General features: G+C 58.9%; 1 protein-coding gene across 14 annotated transcripts in view; it reads left to right on the plus strand.

The window, feature by feature from the left end:
* Nucleotides 1–17,594, plus strand: part of CFAP46 (cilia and flagella associated protein 46) — an 83,691-nt gene that overhangs the window by 13,109 nt on the left and 52,988 nt on the right. For 12 of the 14 annotated variants that reach the window (XM_045569265.1, XM_045569266.1, XM_045569262.1 and 9 more), the window contains 10 exons: nt 816–914; nt 2,782–2,972; nt 6,467–6,695; nt 6,916–7,036; nt 8,709–8,832; nt 9,394–9,524; nt 10,265–10,392; nt 11,475–11,608; nt 12,285–12,497; nt 13,183–13,348. In XM_045569265.1, the coding sequence (XP_045425221.1) occupies nt 816–914; nt 2,782–2,972; nt 6,467–6,695; nt 6,916–7,036; nt 8,709–8,832; nt 9,394–9,524; nt 10,265–10,392; nt 11,475–11,608; nt 12,285–12,497; nt 13,183–13,348 (1,536 nt within the window). Of the gene's footprint in view, nt 1–815; nt 915–2,781; nt 2,973–4,161; nt 4,290–5,785; nt 5,807–6,466; nt 6,696–6,915; nt 7,037–8,708; nt 8,833–9,393; nt 9,525–10,264; nt 10,393–11,474; nt 11,609–12,284; nt 12,498–13,182; nt 13,349–17,594 lie in introns of those variants that run through there. The other 2 variants (XM_045569263.1, XM_045569264.1) reach the window with 2 other exon arrangements.

A 17,594-nucleotide genomic window follows, 5' to 3' on the forward strand; every position in this document is an offset into this window, starting at 1 on the left:
GAAATTTCACAATGTTTGAGTGAGACGATCTTCAAGAGGAGAGGGACAGACGCAGGGGTGACCCGGACTTGCCCCGGGAATCTGTAGCACCCGACAGACAAAGATCATCTCTAAAATACTGAAATAAAAGATCAACCTAAAAACCTTAACCCAGGAAAAAAAAGACTTTAAATATTTGTTAATATATGCAAAATGGAAAGTCTGACCTACATGACAACACATTTTAAAGGAAGTTCTTCGGGCAACAGGAGGAAGGTACCAGCTGGAACGCCAGGTCCCCGGGGCGAGGTGGGGAGGAGGCCGAGAGAGGACAGTGACGAGAGGGGACCGTGGGGCTGACAGCGCACAGAGCCGAGACGCGCGGCCACAGCCCGGGGCGCGGGGAGGTGAGTGGCAGTCCCCACCCAGGGCCCGGCCTCTGTGGTTTCAGTTTCCCACCAGCAACCGTGGTCAGAAAACGTTAAATGGAAAATTCCAGGAATGAACGACTTGTAAGTTTTTAATCGCAGTTTTTAATCAGAAGGGCTTTTGTATCCTAACCCCAGGCAGGGATGAAATAAGAGAAAATATGTTTGCTACATTTCGTAAGAGGAAGTTTATCTGAAGTTGGTTTAATTATTTAAAAATTCGATGTCCGTTGAAATTAACGAGCTGCCCCCGAGCCCCCTCACCCAAACTGCTGCGTCCTCGGCACCTTCGTCTCGTGCTGTGTGTTTGTGGAATTCCTACCGAGCGGTATTTTTAAATGACCTGTGACGTTAATGTGCACGACGCTTTCTTTGAACATCTCCCTGTGTGCAAACCTGTGTCCGCAGGCTCCTGGGAAGCTGATTGAAATCGAATGTCTGCAGTACGAATTAGAAGCTTCAGCACTTGAGAATAAAATGAAACTCTATATCCGAGCAGCTGTTGAGGTAAGTCCTTAAACAGGAGTTGTGATCACATTGCATTATTTTGCAAATTTCCTGGAACTTGGTGACTTTGTCCCAGAGTTGATCGTGCTGGGGACGTGGCCTGGACCCCACTGCTGGACTCACCCTGGCTCTGCCCCTGGCTCCCGTGTGACAGCGGGGTGAGGCCAGCCTCCTGTGGACACGCGGCCTCCCCCCCCAGGAATGCGACGGGGGCCCTGTGGCCCTGTGGCCTGGGCCACACCAGCCCCCAGCACGGTCCCCGCCGGCCCCCAGGGCCACCTCAGCCTCACTGGCAAGGTGGGGGCAACACTTGTTGCCACCGTGTCCCGAGAGGGCTCTTTGCCGGCGTGACTGAGATCCAGGAGGGCACCCAGTGGGGGCTTTCAGCCCGGCTGGGCCTGGAGACCTGAGCAGGGACGATGGCGTCATGAGGGACCCGGGGCTGAGTGGAGAGGGCGCGTCTCGCGGGTTCACCGAAGCTGCTGTTGCTGCCTCAGTTGCCCGTTTGGGAACCACAGGATTGTGGAGGAGGTTCCCGTCTGTGGCTACCAAGAGGCGACTCCTTTCTTAAGGGCAGGTGCCCTGCCAGCTGCCGTCGAAACATGACAGCAAAGAGTTGGGGACGGCGTGAGTGCGACTTAACGCCTCTGTGTGTTTCTGTCTCGGAGAGTAGGGTCTGGAATGGCAGCCACTGCCGGGAGGGATCTAGAACTCCGTTTGGACTATTCCATCAGCGACAACTGTGCAGTTGAAAACGAACGAAAATGTGTTGAAACAAACAGCAGTGGCAGGTGGCCCGGATGTGGGCCCGCGGGAAGGGCTGCCAGCCCCGGCCCGGGGACCCTCACACCCGCCCTCCCTGCCGGGCTGTTTGCGCCCACTGTGCCGCGCTGCGAGGCCGCCTGTGCCGGGAGGGGCCGAGCCCTGGGGCTTCCTCGTGCCTGTCCTCAGCTGGGCTCTGCCCATGCGTCTCTGGCCGCCTGGCGGGACTCGGGCTCCCGGGTTTGCCTGTGCGTGTCTGTCCCTGCCGCGTGGGACTTCTCGAGGGAGGGGGGCCTTTGACGGCCGACTGCGTGTGCTGGTGCCTCACACGTGGTGGGCACGTAAGGAGCGTTTGTTTAAAACACGATTCACGGAGAACGGCTTGGCTGCCGCGTTTTATCGTGAAGCTGCAGCGGAGACTGGGGGCTGTGGTGCCGTGGCTTGTGCCACTGTGCCCCCTGCCACCCCGCACCTCTGCTGCTGAGGATTCTGGGGGGCTGGGCCCCATTTATGAGGCTTGGGAGGGACTCAGTGCCAGGCAGCACGACAGGCTTGTGAATCCCAAGCGCAGGCTCCACCCGGATCACTCAGGCGCAGCGTGAGGCCCCAGGGGTCCGCGCCAGGGCCATGGGCTGGGACAGGCGGGTGCCGGACAGACAGGCGGCCCCTGGGGTCTCAGGAGGGTGTGGAGCATGGCGGGAGCAGCCCTGCAGCCCTGGAAACTCCAGGCTGAGCCTGTCTGCTGAGAAGGGCAGATGCCCCTTGGGCAGTAGACGTGACGGGGCACAGGCCCCGTGAAACACACGAGGTCAGGAGCCAGGCAGACCTGTCCAAGCGTGTGCAGAGCACGGCCACGCCTCGGCAGCGCCGCATCTTGGGAGGTGTCTGCTCCCTTCTGGGGAGGACGCGGGGCCGCAGGCGGAGGCAGTGTGAGGGGCGTCAGTCCCCGCGTTCCCCGCGCGCCCGGCCCCACGTGCTTGTCCGGCCACGTCCTCGCGCCGCAGGCCGGGGAACGCCGGCGTCCGGCTCTCCCAGGTCGTGACGGGGTCAGCCGGCGTCGGTGCTGATGTCATGAGCTTCACGGAGCGGCCGGTGTCCTCTGCAGGCCCAGCTGGACATCATCCGGGGGCTGGACGTCCTGCTGCAGCGCGCCGTGCGGCTGGGCGACGCCCGGGTCATCCACGTGGTGTGTGCCGCGCAGTGGAACGCCTGCCTGCCGCTGCTGCAGCACAACCTGCGGCACCACCTGCGCCAGCCGCTGGCCAGTCTGGCGGGCGTCCTGGAGAAGATGGACAGGTAGGCGTGCGCTCGCCCCACTCGGCCCGGCGGGGGATGGCGCGTGGGCAGAGAGGGCAGGCAGGATTCTTCAGTGTCACGGACTCGGGTGACATTAAACTCACTTGCCCTGAAAGTGGAGCCAGCAGAACCATCGCCTGTATCCACCGAGGACGTGAGTGGCTGTTCCAATGACAAGGACGTCACTCCGTCCAGCTGCCCCACAAAGCTGGGCAGGCCCAGGCCCCCCACACCCAGAAGTGCGCAGCCCCCCGCGGGACCCGAGGACGGAGGCTCAGCACAGGCTTCCTCCACGGCGGCACCGGCCAGGGCGTCTGCTGCCCTCGAGCTGACGGAAGGGACCTGTCCCGCCACAGAGAGGCCACAGTGGGACTGGTCGGGGCCTGTGGGGACGAGGGTGGGTCCTCCCGAGGCGGGTGGGGGCCCCCAGGAAGCCTGGGACCAAGGGGAGGGTCACGTGCCTGCAGGTGTAACCCGAACAGGCCTGGCCCGTGGTGGTGGCAGGGCTCCAGGGAGCCGTGCGGGTGGGAGCAGGTGCTGGGGACAGTGAGGGGTGTCCGTGGGGTGTTTGGCCTGAGGCCAGGCCCTCTGCTTGGTGACAGCTCGTTTTAGCCGTAGCCGTTCCTGCCGGCACGTCCGGGCTTCTCGCGGTAGATTTTTTATTTCCTCGTGACCAGCGGGAGCATTGTTCACGTGCACATCAGCCTTTCCGCCGGTCTTGTCACATGCCTGTTCAAAGTTTTCGTTCCTGCTAAAAATCCCGTGGTTTCCTCGTTTTGTGGGGTTCTTCGTGTATCCTGGGGCCGGGTCTCTGTCGGATGCGTATGTGGGGGGCGTTTTCTCCCGGCCACGGTTTGTCATCTCTGGTTCCTCACGGTGCCTTTCAGAGAGCACGAGGTTTTCGTGTTGATGAGGTGACAGTTATGAATTCTTTACCAGTTTGGTCATTGCGTTTCCTGTTTTCTGCAAGTAGCGACTCCCAGCCGCCTGGTCTCAGGACCCATCTACACCAAAAGTATTGAGGGTCCCAAGGAGCTTTTACTCAGTAAGTTATGTTTATGGATGTTTGTTGCATTAGAAATTAAAATAAAAAAATATAAACACAAGAACACACAAGCAGACCTTCCCTTAGACATCAGAACGGTGATCTATCCTGTGTCCCAAAGCCTCTAGAACATTCTTTCATGTGTATTCATGGAAGATGGGAGTGGACACGGAAAATACTGGCTCAGGGCTGGTGTGAAAGTGGCTGGACCCTGTGGACCTGCCGCCCGCGGAGATCCAGGATCCTGGGCGTTTCGTGGCGTCTGCTTTTGGGTGAGTTCAGCGACCCACTAAGAAAAAAGTTCCGTGTGTGGGGTCAGTCAGGGGTTGAGCCTCGTTTCTTCCCTGTGGAAAAATACAGAGTATTTTGATTGTTTCAGAACCACTTTGGAAACAAAGCCCTTTCCCTGCAGCAGGCTGTGGGTCCGTCCCTGGGGTGTCCGGCGCGTCTCGCTGGTGGGTGCGTTTGTCCCACTCTGGCCATCGCTGTAGGTTTGCAGCCATTGACATTTGTGGTATCAGTTTCCAGGTCGTTCTTTCTGCAGATTGTTCTCGCTGTTCTGGGGCCTTTGTGTTTCCAAGTAACGTTTAGGGAACAACTCGCCAACTTCCAGGGGAACCTGCTGGTATTGTGATTGGAATTATATCGAAGCTGTCAGCGAATTTGGGGGGAAGGGACATCACGACAGCATCGGATCTCCGGTCCTGGCGTGTGCTCCGTCTGGACGACTCAGGTGTTTTCCCTCTGGCGTGGTGGTGTGTGGTTTTAGCGTAGGGCTCGTGCCGCTGCCCACCACCTTACTGCTGAGTGTTTTGTGGTTCTCGACGTGGTGGCTGACGGTATTGTCTTTCTGACTTTAAGTTTCTCATTGTTACTCACTGGTGCTGACGTTGGGCTGACGGGTGTTTCTCCTCCTTGAACGCCGGGAAGGGCTGTTTTCTTCCCCTCCGGCCGCCGTAGTCCCTGGTGAAAAGTCGAGTCGTTTACGGTCCCTGCGTGACACGCGTCTTTCCTGCTCCCTCTGGGAATCCCGCACTTTTCTTCCCAGCACTTGGGTCGCGACGTTCCCAGGAGTCTGTTTGCTCGAGTCTGCTTGGGGCTGTCTGCGCCGCTCGGGTCCGCGAGGTTGTGGCGCTGCCGCAGTCTGTGTGGCTTCGCGGGAGTGTCTCGCCCTCCACCCTTCTCCCTGGCGGTTTCCGTGGCCTGTTTTCTGTCCACTGGCTTCTTCTGTCCCCATGAGTCTGCGGTTGCTCAGCCAGGGCTCGTTTCCCATTGCGGTTATTACGGCTTTTAGTTTTAGCGTTTGTATTTTTTCCAGTTTCCGTTTCTCCCGAGCTTCCCTGTCTGTCCCCTCATCACCTGTCTGGACGTCCCCTCGGTGGCTCCTGAGTGTGTGGTTTTCACGCCTGTTCCTGCCGCGGGCTCGCCCTGGGCCTTCCTCTGCGGGGGCCCCATCTCCGGAGCTGGTGGCTCAGCGCCCCTCGAGCCTCGCACCGGGGCAAGCGCAGTTCCAGGGGCCACGCCCTCCCCGGCACAGATGCCGCCCCGTGCATGGTGGCTGCCCCATGGGAACGGGGCTCGTTTCTGGCCATAGTCCGGGCTGTGGACCCCGCCTTGGCTCTCACAGGCGCTCTGCCCCCCCCCCCCCCACCGTGGGTGCTGTGGCACCCGGTCCTGCACGGGCCAGAGCTGTGCCCGTGGGCGGCAGAGCCCCAGCCTGACGCCAGGGCCACCTACTGCTCCAGTCTCCACTTGCCCCCGTTTTCCTGGAGGTGACGTGTGTTTCAAGGTGACTTTTATTCTCTGTCTTGGCTGAAAGTCAGTGGGGTCATGAGTCCTGCGGGTCGTCTATTCAGCAGAATTTGCCGGGTTTGTTCATGTTGTCGCGGGGCCACGACTGGGATGTGGGCCCCTCCTGCGCTGTTGGGGACGGCTCTGTGGGACACGTCATGCCCACACGTAGACGCGGGGCCTCTCCCGCCCTGCCCAGCCCCACAGGGTCCCAGCAGAGGCAGCAGCGGTGCGGCGTGGTGGGCTGTCCTGGGCAGGTGGCACCTGTGTCCAGGGGGAGCCCTGGCAGGGGAGGCCCGGGTGGGGGGGGGGTGGTGAGGCTGCGCCCCGCGGCAGAGCCCGAGGGCTCCAGGCTGTGGCGGGGGAGCTGGGGCCCTCTGCACTCACCCCACGGCCCTGCCGAGAGCCTCCCAGGAGTGGGGGCAGCTGGCGGCTGTGGCGGGGTGGGCAGCAGGTGGCGCAGGGTCCCCACACTCCAGGGACCCGCCGTGCCGACCTTGCTGCTCAGCCCCTGGGCTCTGAGGTGTCCGTGGTCTGCGGGGCCTTCTCTCTCTGTCCCTGTTTGTGGGCTCAGGTGAGGTGGGGGCGTCCCCAGAAGGAGGCTGGGGCCGTCCCCCCAGCCCCCGCCCACCAGGCCCTGGCGCCGCGCCCGTTGCAGCCTCCTGAGCCTGCTGCGCTGCCAGGTGCACATGGAGATGGCCCACATTGAGGAGGACGAGGACCGGCTGGAGCCCGCCCTGGAGCACCTGCACAAGGCCCAGCGCCTCGACAGCCTGGGCCTCTACCAGGACAAGCTGCAGATGGCCATCAACCGGCTGCACCTGTGCACCATGCTGTACCAGGTCCCCGAGCGCGCCGAGGACAAGGCCACCATGGCCATCGAGCAGGTGCCAGCACAGCCTGGGGGGGCCGACGGGGGTTGGGGGAGACCGGGCGTGGCGCAGGGCTTGGCTGGGCCCTGAGTGGGGGTGGGCAGCGTGGAGGGAGCCGGGGCCCAGGACGGCGCTGTTGTCCGGCAGCGCAAGGGCGGCGTTCTCAGGACGATCGGACGGAGAAGGGCCACTTTGGGCCAAGCCGTAACTTGCTGTCTCCGTCTTCTTCCCACAGGCAAAAAAATCCATCCTGAAAGACAGCGTCCGGCGGGAGCGGGCCCTGCTGGTGAACGCGGGCCTGGCCCTGGCCCCCGACGCCTTCCAGATCGTGCTCGACAGTGAAAACGAGGCCAAAGGTGGGTGCTGCCGGCTCGCGGGGCCACCAGCACGTGCCCGCCTCGGAGGGGCCATGCTGCTCACGGCAGACCCCAGACAGGGTGGGGGCCCCGCTGCGCCCCCCAGAGGTGTGAACTGCCCACACATCACGTCTGCAGGCCCCGGACTGCGCCGTGCTCTCTGGGGTCTGTCACAGGGCCCCAGGGGGCGGGTGTCACCCCCTGCAGGGGCCACGTTAGGGCTCAGCTGCCACAACAGAGCCACACACTGGGTGGTGGAAACAATAGGAATTTACCTCCCCGCAGCTCTGGAGGCTGGACGTCAGAGCTCAGGGTGCTGGCGGGTTTGGCTCCTCCTGAGGCCGCTGTCCTTGACCCGCCGGCGCCATCCCCTGCCCGGTGCTCTGTGGGCGTCAGCGTCGGACTCTGGGCGTCTTCGCAGACGCCAGTCAGACGGGGCTGGGTCTGCCCCGTTTCACTTGGTTACCTCCGTAGACCCGTCTCCACGTGATTCTGCCCTCTGAGGCCCTGGGTGTTAGGACCCCCGTGCGTCTGTTTTGGGGGGACCCAGTTCAGTCCATGGCACTGTCGGAGCGCGAGGGCTGCCCCTGGGTGTGGGTTCAAAGGTCAGACCCGAATGGCCCCCCCTCTTGCCAGCCGCTGCCTTTTATCCAGGGTGTCTGGCCCGGCCCGGGGTCATGGACGTGGCAGGTCCCCACGTGTGGGGCAGCCGGGTTGGGGCAGGTCGGGCTTGGGTGTCCCTGTGGCTGGCACCGGGGGCTGGCGCCCTCACCCGGCTTGACCCCAGGTCGCGTTGCGGGTGAGGTGAGAGGAGGGTGTGCTGGCCCCGGTGGCCTGCGGTGGCGGTTGAAGGGCAGCTCTGAGAAGTGGCCCCAGGAGGCGTCCCCGCTCTATTGTCTGTGGCTGCCTCGTCCCCGGGTCACTCGCTCTCGGTTCCATTTTTGTCCTGAGGACTGAGCCTGCCAGCACCACGTCTGTTTTGCTTTCTTGACTCGTTTTACCTCCTGAGCATGTGCTGCTGCGGCCTGGGGCCAGCGCACGTGCACCTGGGGACCAGGACAGCGTCCGGCAGGACATCCTGCCAGGGCCACGGGGGCTTGGGGAGGATGCCCTTGTGTTGGCTGCGGAAGGTGGATCTTGCCAGGTGGACGCCAGCCGGGAAGCACAGCTCTGAGGGCCCCAGCCTCCCGCATGGCGTGTCCCACCCAGGGACAGACGAGGCCGCCCTCGGGCCCAGCGCCTGCAGCGTCCCCAGCCGCTGCGCTGGGCGGGTGGCCGCGGTGTGAAGTTGAGCTCTGGGTGTTCAGGACAAGGAGGGGTGAGATAGGACCGCCGGGCCGCAGGGCAGATGGCAGGGGTGTGGGGGCCGGGCCGGCAGGGAGGTGGAAGCTGGTGCTTCTGCTTGGACGGGGGAGGACAGCGCGGCCAAGCAGGGTGGCCGCTGGGCGGCGCCATGAGCCAGGCTGACTCCGAAGCCACGTCGCGGCTGGGCAACGGGCTGGGCTCCCGGGAGCCGCGGGTCCAGGAAGCCGCGTTGCCCCCGCGGTGGGCAGGCAGCAGCCAGCACGGGGCGCCGTGGTCGGGCATGTTCCCTTGGACACAGCTGCCTGCCGCCATGTTTCCCAACCCTTGACATGCAGCCACGACATCGCGTTTCGTTTTCTGCTCTCAGTTTCCACCGGGAAGAACCAGGGCCGGTTCAGCTTCCTGGCCGCGAAGGCGCGGCACCACATGGCCAGCGTGGACAAGGTGGCCGGGCACTTACGGCGCTTGGGGAACGAGAACGACAAAGAGAGGTGAGTGAGGAAAAGGCACTTTTCTGGGGCAGAAAGGACAAAGCAGCAGGGGGGCCTGTGGCCTGGGCACGTCACCTGCGGGCTGGGCTGATGTCACCTGCAGGCTGGGCTGACGGTGCTGCCAGGGCTTGTGCGGCCCCAGGTGGTGGGCGGAGCCCGCGGGGACCTGCCGACGGCGAGACCTCCCTCCACGCCCCAGGAGGGCTCCATACACGGTGTCAGGACGTGGTGACTGGCCCAGGCTGGCGTCTGGCACAGACGGGAGGGGTCCTGACCCCAGGGAGACCTGCCCCCCGCCAGGGGAGTGAAGGGCGGGGCGTTTGTCATTGTCACGACGATCGGTGCCCCTGACGCTTGGCAGGCGGGAGCCAGAGGGTTGTGCCCCGACCGGGCAGCCACATGCGCCCGGGGCCGCCACTCGCCGTGGGCATCGATTGTCTCAGGTCTCTGAGACCTTGAACCTGGGGAACCACGTGGCTTTTTCTCACACGTGGTCCTTCTCGGTGCCATCTGGTTTTACCGACTGTGTCACATTTCCCCGTTCGGGTCTCCGGGGACCAGGATCCAGATCTGGGCGGAGCTGGCCAAAGTGGCGCGGAAGCAGGGCGTGTGGGATGTCTGCCGGGCGGCCAGCCGCTTCTGCCTGCTCTACGACAGCGCCAAGGTGAAGAAGCCGTGGCAGCTGAGGAGAGGTACGTGCCCGTGAGTGCCCCCAGCCCAGAGCTGGCCAAGTCCCCGCTGCCAGGGTGGCCCTCGGGGAGCTGCGGCCACAGCCTCCGTCCCGGCAGCTCCTGGCGGAGCTGGGCCTGGCTGCTCCGGTGCCTGCGTCCCCAGGGGCCTCCTCGTGGCACAGGGGGTCTCCAAACACATCTGCAGTCGACCCAGGTAACCGTGCCTGATGCTGGTGACAGTGACAGCACAGTCACCCACAGTCGCACCCCATGCCCAGGCGGTGCTGTCTGGCCGTGTGCCTGGGACGCCTCGTGCACTGTCCGCATGTTAGATCTTCGTCACTCAGAGGGTCCTTGGGGCTCAGGCTGGGGCAGCAACAGCTGGCGGGTGGAGGGTGGAGGGCGGAGGGCGGAGGGCCCGGCCAGGTGGTCGGCACCCCGGCCCCGGAGAAGTGCCAGTCTCAGGGACAGTGGGACACACGGACGTGCAGTGGGAGGCAGGAGATGGAACAGGGAGGGCCGGGGCCGTGCAGGAGTTGGGGGGCTGCCTCCCCCCAAGGCAGCAGCCGGGACGTGGGAGGAAGCAGGTTTCTGGGGCAAACCAGGAGCATCTCAGGGGTGTCGGCCCCTCCCAGGGACCCTCCGCACCCCGGATGGGCCCTGCGGACGCTGGGGAGAGACGCAGGCGTGAGAGTGGGTGGGGTGGCTGCGTGTGGCTAGTTTGCTGGAAACGCACGTCTCACGCGCTGCCTCCCCCCCAGGTCGGAAGAGGCGGGGCTGGGAGGGCTCCGAGCACGAGGCCTCGGGCCACTCGGAGGTCTCGGTGCCGCGGCAGGTGGGCAGCGACCTGCTGCGGAGGTTTGCGGAGGTCGGCTTCATCAGCGCCGAGGTGCGTCCTGCGCGGCGGACACGGGGTCCCTGTCGGGGTTGTCGGCCTCCGTGTGCCCGGGGGCTGTTGGGATGTTTGCTGGGGGACCCACCTGTGCACTCCCACAAAGCCGTGCCAGGGAGGGAAGAGGTCCCGGATTCCTGGGAGCTTTTCTAGGAGAAAAGTGTAAACCGAAGCGTGACTCAGTATGTGTGGACGTTGACTTGACGTTAGGGGTAATTTCTGAACTGCGAATCCAGGTTTCCATAGATACAGCAGCGATTCCACCTGCGGCATTTAGATCAGGGCAGATTCGAGAAGCACTAGGGGTGGGCGGAGGCCCCAGCGAGCCCGTCTCCCCATGCGGCACCCGGACACCGGGCTGGCCCTGCCCAAAGTCAGCAGGGGAACGTGGCCTCGTGGGACCAGCACCAGGCACCCCCCCACCCCCCAGCTCTGAGCTTTCAGCCCTGTGGCTGTGCCAGGGCCGGCGGTGACACTCGGTACGTTTCATGACCTAGGGGTCCTCGGAGCACTCTGGTTGAGGCCTGTGAGTCACGTAGTGGGTGTGGCCCTTGGCTCGGGGCCTGGAGTGTGGCTGCCACCTCCAAGGGGCCCAGTGGAGCCTCCTGAGCACCGGCCACGTGTGAGCCGGGGGCCCCAGGGGGGAGCCGGAGTTGGCCAAGGCAGACAGATGCGAGGCTGTCCTGGCCACCGGGCTGCGACGGTGGCCTATCCTCACCCGGGGCTGCCACCCTCAGCCCCATGGCCTGTCCCCGGGGGCTCCGCAGCCGCTGGTGTTGCAGACACAGTGGGGAAGCAGAGCTTTGCGCGCTGCTGGGTGTGCGGTGGTGTTGGGACCCTCCCGTCCATCCCGGGCCGCGCGGCGGGCGGCGCCCTCCCCTCCCGGTGTGCAGGCTGGTGGGTGCCGAGGCTGGGGTCTCGCTCCCCTGTGGCCCGTGGGTGGCCGTCGCCCCGACAGCTGCTTGGGGTTCCCCACCCGGGCGTCTCCAGCTCGCGGGTGGCACTTTCAAGCCCTGAGTGGAAAGAGAAAGTGTGGGCTGTGTGTCCCCATCCGCCCTGCCACACGCCCCCCCTCACAGGCCACGGTGCACCTGCTGCGGTCAGAAGGCGTGGCGCTGAATGACCCGCCCATCCCCCCCGAGGACCTGAGCCAGCACCCGGCCGGCTACGTGCCGGAGCCCCCGGAGGCGAACGAGGACTGGATCACGTACAGGTAGGTGGGGCTGCGGCGGCCGTGGAGCGCTGCCTGCACACGCGGGACACGGAAGGGCCGTTTTCACGTGAATACATGATCCAGCAAGTGGAGACGAGGTCACCGGGACCTTCTCTGTTTCCAGCCACGCACCCTAGCGAGGCTGTGAGCATGTTAGCATGTGTGAGTCAACATGCGAGATGGTTTTTCCCAGCGTGTTCTGATAAACCGTGTTCGTTCAGTGAGTCTCATTATCAGCAAAACTCAGCTGTCGGGGAGAGCGTGTCGGGTAGAAAACGCAGAGGGGCGGTCTCTGTGTGCAGGAACCTCTCTCCAGCCTGGCCCTGTCCGGAGCAGGGCTCCCCACTCTCCCCGCTGGCCGGGCTGCGAGGGGACAGGAGGGCCCGAGAACCAGGGCCATGTGGTGCTCATTCAGCCCCTCACTGAGAGTAGCTTTGAAATTATAAAAATTGGATTGGGCAGAGCCGGGCCGGGCCCAGGGTGCTTGAGGCGGGACCACGGTGGGCGCGGCAGGGCTGGGTGTGGTGGTGAGGCAGCCCCCCCAGGGCTATGCCGAGGGCCCCACGCACTGCCGGGAGCCTGCACTCCTGAGTGGCCGCCGCGGGGAGAGCCTGCAGGTGCTGTCGAAAGGGCGGGTTTGGGAAGGGCTGTGTTTCCAACCCAGAACATTTCACAGAACCTGGATTGAAAGCCTGTCCCAGTATGCCACCAACAACTGGCTGCGCTCTGCGGACATCGGGCAGGAGATCCAGGAGGCCTGGGTGGTGCAGAACGCCGTGGTCTACGTCCTGAACCACAACCGCCACCTCATCCAGGCCGGGCGGCAGAAGGAGCTCGTGGACAGCTTGCACCATCTCCTGAGCACCGTCAGGGACACCGGCCACGGCGGGTAGGTATGGGCCCCGCCACGCTGCCGCCGTGGGCAGGGAGAGGCAGGGAGCTCAGTCCTGTCCCTCGGAGAGACCGAGTTTTTGGTGCAGGGGCTGCGGCAGCTGCGCCTCTGCCTGTAGCTCCGCTGTCCTGAGAGTTTCTGTCGTAGACAAAGATCCGACCCCCACCCCCCACTTCTTGGCATACGGTGACCATTTTTGACTACTTTAAATGTTTTAGCACTAGCGTGTTCCCTGTGAGATCCATGGAGGTTCTGGTCTAGACCCGTCAACTGGTAATGGACGTAACGGCTACGACCATCCCAGATGGCCCCTTGGGGGGTCCCGGCAGCAGCTCAGCTGGTGCTGCGGCCTGTCTGCCTCTGACCAGTTCCTCGGGGACACACTGAGGGGTCCAGCCGGGCCGCGGTTCTCACCACCGCGTGAAGCCCACCCGTGGGAGGAGATGGCGTCACCTGGGCAGCAGGGACTCCCACCTGCTCTTCCCACAGGGCTCTGAGAAGGCCCTGAACCCACAGCTGGCAGAGCAGGTAGCCGCTTTCCTGCTAAGTTCCAGAGATGAGTCATGTGGCCACACTCGGTCACCCCAGACCATCACCTGGGACCTGAGGCCACCGTGTTGGGCCCCAGCGGGAGCCTGAGCTGCCCCCGGCTGTGGCTTCACCTCCGACGCGCTCTTCACAGGGACCCCGAGATGCTGGCCATGCTCTGTGACACCCTGGCCCGCGGCCTGGTGACCGGCTGGATCCCTGCCCAGGTGTTGGAGAAGTCGAGAAGGGTCGTGCGACCGAACGTCTTCCACACCCCCCTGGACTCGGGAGCCACCTCTGAGATCAGGATGGCGGTGGAGGTAGAGCCAGGCGGGCTTGGGGGGGGGGACGTTTCGTGCTGGAAGCTGCATTAGTTTGATTAATTAATCAAATAAGGTTACATTCAAGAAACTTCAGTTAGATACACCTAAAACGTACATTATTTTGTAAAAGTCTATGTAGTTATTTTAATAGATGAAAACTATTTGCTAATTTTAAAGTTACTAGGCTGCTGCAAAAGTAATCTCAGTTTCAGTCCATGAATTTTAAATCATTATATTAATAACAAGGCTCAAACACATCTTAATTAAAATAGGAACCATTATAATCAATACATTTTTGCCAGCGAGAAATAAGTTTGTTTATTTCTGTGGTGTAAAAATCTGTGCTTCGGGATTCGACAAACTCTTGGAAAGCATTTTTTGCATCCTGCTCGTTGTGGAAACGGTTTCCCTGCAGAGTTGTCGAGATGCTTGAAGAAGTGGCAGTTGGTGGGCGAGAGGTCAGGTGAACGTGGTGGATGAGGCAAAACTTTGTAGCCCAATTCATTCAACTTTTGAAGCACTGGTTGTGGCACATGTGGTCGGGCGTCGTGGTGGAGAAGAACCGGCCTTTTCTGCTGACCAGTGTGGCTGCAGGCGTCGCAGTTTTCAGTGCATCTCATCGATTTGCTGAGCAGACTTCTCAGATGTAGCAGTTTCATCAGGATTCGGGAAGCTGCAGTGGACCAGACCGGCAGCAGACCAGCAACCATGACCTTTCTTTGGTGCAGGTTTGGCTTTGGGAAGTGCTTTGGAGCTTCCTCTCGGTCCAACCACTGAGCTGGTCATTGTCGCCAGTTGTCGCATAAAATCCACTTTTATTCACACGTCATAATCTGATCGAGAAATGTTTCATTGTTGTGTACGAGAAGTGAAGATGATGCTTCAAAATGACGATGTTTTGATTTTCGGTCAGCTCATGAGCTTTTCCACCTTTCCACTTTGCTTCAAACGCCGAATAACCGTAGAATGGTCCACGTTGAGTTCTTAGGCAGCTTCTCGTGTAGTTGTAAGAGGATCAGCTTCGATGATGGCTATAGCTGGTCGTTGTCAACTTCCGATGGCTGCCACTGCGCTCCTCATCTTCAAGGCTCTCGTCTCCTTTGCAAAACTTCTTGAACCACCGCTGCACTGTACGTTCCTTAGCAGTTCCTGGGCCAAATGCGTTGTTGATGTTGCGAGTTGTCTCCACTGCTTTACGACCCATTTTGAACTTGAATAAGAAAATCGCTCGAGTTTGCTTTTTGTCTAACATCATTTCCATAGTCTAAAATAAATATCAAATAAACAGCAAGTAATAAGTCATTAGCAAAAATACATAAAGCGAGAAATGTGCATTAAAATTACGTATAACATAACCACATTTATTTAAGAACGTATCGCAATATCAAACAGCAACTTTCAACAGTGCTAAAACCGCAATTACTTTTGCACCAACCTAATAACTAACCTTTTAATGACTTTGTTGTGTCTACTTTTTGTTGGAAAACATTGGAATATTTGGTTGCAGCATGGAGGTCCACAGGTTCAGTTGATCCTCTAGATGGGTATCAGTCATTTGTGACCTTAAGGTTGTCTTGATTTGGGTGAAGTAGGAGAAGGTCGATTTGCAGCAATAAGTGGTTGAAAAGCAAGAAAGCATTTTTCGAGCATGGTGTGGAAGGCGTGGGTGTTCTGCTGCGATTTTCCGTATTTCAACAGGATCTTTCTCAGCATCAAACAATAACTTTAAAATGTCATCTACTGAGAGCTTAATCAGTTCCATCTCTAGTTCTTTAGGTGCCTTCGTGATACCAACTAGGTGAGGCTGAAATGCTGACTTGAGTGTGATGTCATGATGCTCAAAGTCAGTGAACCTTTCATTGTATTCTCCAAGTAATAGGTCTATAAATAGCTGCATATTCTTCAAATGATTTGCATATATCTTCCTGCTCATCAGTGACCTTTGCTAACTGTGGAAAATGTTTGTCTGAAATTTCCTTTTGAAAAAGAAGTGTTTTGAAAAAAGATACCTTTTTTCAAAATGCTAGGATTTTTTTTGCCACATGTCATATATGGTTTAACCTTGCAAAGAAATATTCAAGTTACTTTGATTTGACATAATATCACACAGAAATGCTGCATTCCTATAGAAATTTTCTTTCAGTAATTCACATAGCTGATTTTGTTCTTCATAAATTTTAACTGTTCTCACAGAGATAAAATTTTGGCTAACACCTGTCCCTGCGATAGCCAATGCACTTTAGAATGACATGGCAAATCCACACTGAATACCTCATCCTTCAGCTTTAGCGTGTTAGGAAACTGACACTGCCATGTGGCATTTGCACGAATATAGTTAACAATACTTACAACTTGTTGCAAAGTATCACTTAAAATAGTGGCTTTAGCACAGATTCTGCTGATGCAAGACACAGTGAAAAGAAACGAGAGCGTCTGGATCTGTTAATACTTTTTTCTGTGCAATAAACCCTTCATGTTTTCCCGTCATGGAAGGTACACCGTCTGCACACACACTCACTAAATTTACCAATTCAGTCCAACTTCATGACACTTATCTTGAAGGTTGTTGAAGATATTTATTTCCTGTGTTTTGTTTGCAAGAGTGCCCAAACTGAGTAACTTTGTAGCAAAGAAAATCTTATGTTATGACCCAATGAAGTATCAAACGTGCGCCGAGTCAGTAGTATCCACTGATTCATCCAAAGCGATTGAACGATATCTTTTCCTTTTGAAGTGTTGCATTAGGTTGTTCTGTTAAGTTGAAGGATAATTCATGCTGCCAATCAGTTATGGTTCTCCTTGAAAGAGGCAGTTGTTTGTACTTTGAAATGTTACCGGGGTCTAAGCATCCTACAACTTCCACAATGCATTCTTTCACAGTTTCTACATCACTGGATGGCTTCCCTGTTTCCCAGAGTATATGAGCTACTTCATAAGTGGCTTCAGTGGCATTATTTCCAGGTCTCATTGCTGCTTGAAAGAATTGTCTTTGCTTTTGCTTTTCGTCTGTTAATTTCTGCAGTAAAACCTTTTGAGCCTCTCCCCCTAATTTAAAATATTTGTGGTCCTTAAGAGTGTCATAATGCTGATGAGCATTGAATTTCTTTAATGTTGATATTGCAGTATCACAAGGCAAGCAAATCATCTTGCCTTTAGCAGAAACAAGATAATATTGCAATTCCCAATCCTCATTAAGAAATCTATTTTCTTCCTTCAGTATTCTCTTGGTCTTCTTTGGCATGATGGGCTGTTCAGCAGACAGAATTAAAAAATACTGTCGAGCTGTGTAACTATTCACAAATTCCACTTCAAACAGAAATGCAGGGGAGCATTGTCAAAAGCTGATAACACACTGGTGTACTTGACCCCATAAACTCGCGAACCAGCCTCTTGCCGTAGTGGCTCCAGTCAGGTGGGGAAGTTAGAACTAAATCGTGAGCGTAGCAGCCATCAATTTAGCCCTTGTGGCTACTAATGTTCTCATTGTGCCGGTGAATCTGGGAGGATTATTTTGTTGCAACTTGTTTTATTCTTTGGTATTTTAAATACGTTCCTTTTAAATATAAAAATATAAAAGACGAGCAAAAATGTATTAATAAAAATGAAAGGATTTGTTCTTTAAAATTTGGATTTAGCCAAAAGGTTGGACTTAGCACATGTGGCCTTCAGGCCGCAGGTTCCACCCCTGCTCAAAACCGTCACCGTCACCGGTGGAAGCAGCAGGGCAGGAGGGTGGGGGCACCCTCAGGGCCCAGGGCCACCGTGGCCGGTGGCGCCCGAGCAGAGCAAACTGAGAAGCACAAGTGTCCCTGTGAACGCCGCAGTCCCAGGGAAACCGGGCCACCCACGTGCCGAGTGTGCAGAGAGGGCAAGAGGACCTCAGGAGGCTGCTATCCTGTGGAATTTATCCTGACAAACGACGTGAATTTTGTCCACAGTAAGGAAGAAGAGATAATGTTGCTGATGGATGTTGTGAGATGTTTGATGATCCGTCACCCATTTCTAACTCTAAAGAATCTGATAAAACTTGGAAGCAAAGCCAGTCTCTTACCACGTTTCAGAATGTGCCGAGCACTCACCGCGCTCTAGGCCGACGGCAGGCCGGAGCCAGGGTGGGGAAGGCCCTCGTGCCGTAGCCCTGGCGAGGACAGCTGACCCAGGCGCACTCCTGCCGTGGGCTGAGCGCGGCGCATGGCTCTCCAGGAGGGACCGGGGGCGCCGCAGGGGCTGGCCAGGAGGCCGC

The sequence above is a fragment of the Lemur catta genome, chromosome 14, assembly GCF_020740605.2.
Source record: "Lemur catta isolate mLemCat1 chromosome 14, mLemCat1.pri, whole genome shotgun sequence".
Taxonomy (NCBI): Eukaryota; Metazoa; Chordata; class Mammalia; order Primates; family Lemuridae; genus Lemur; species Lemur catta.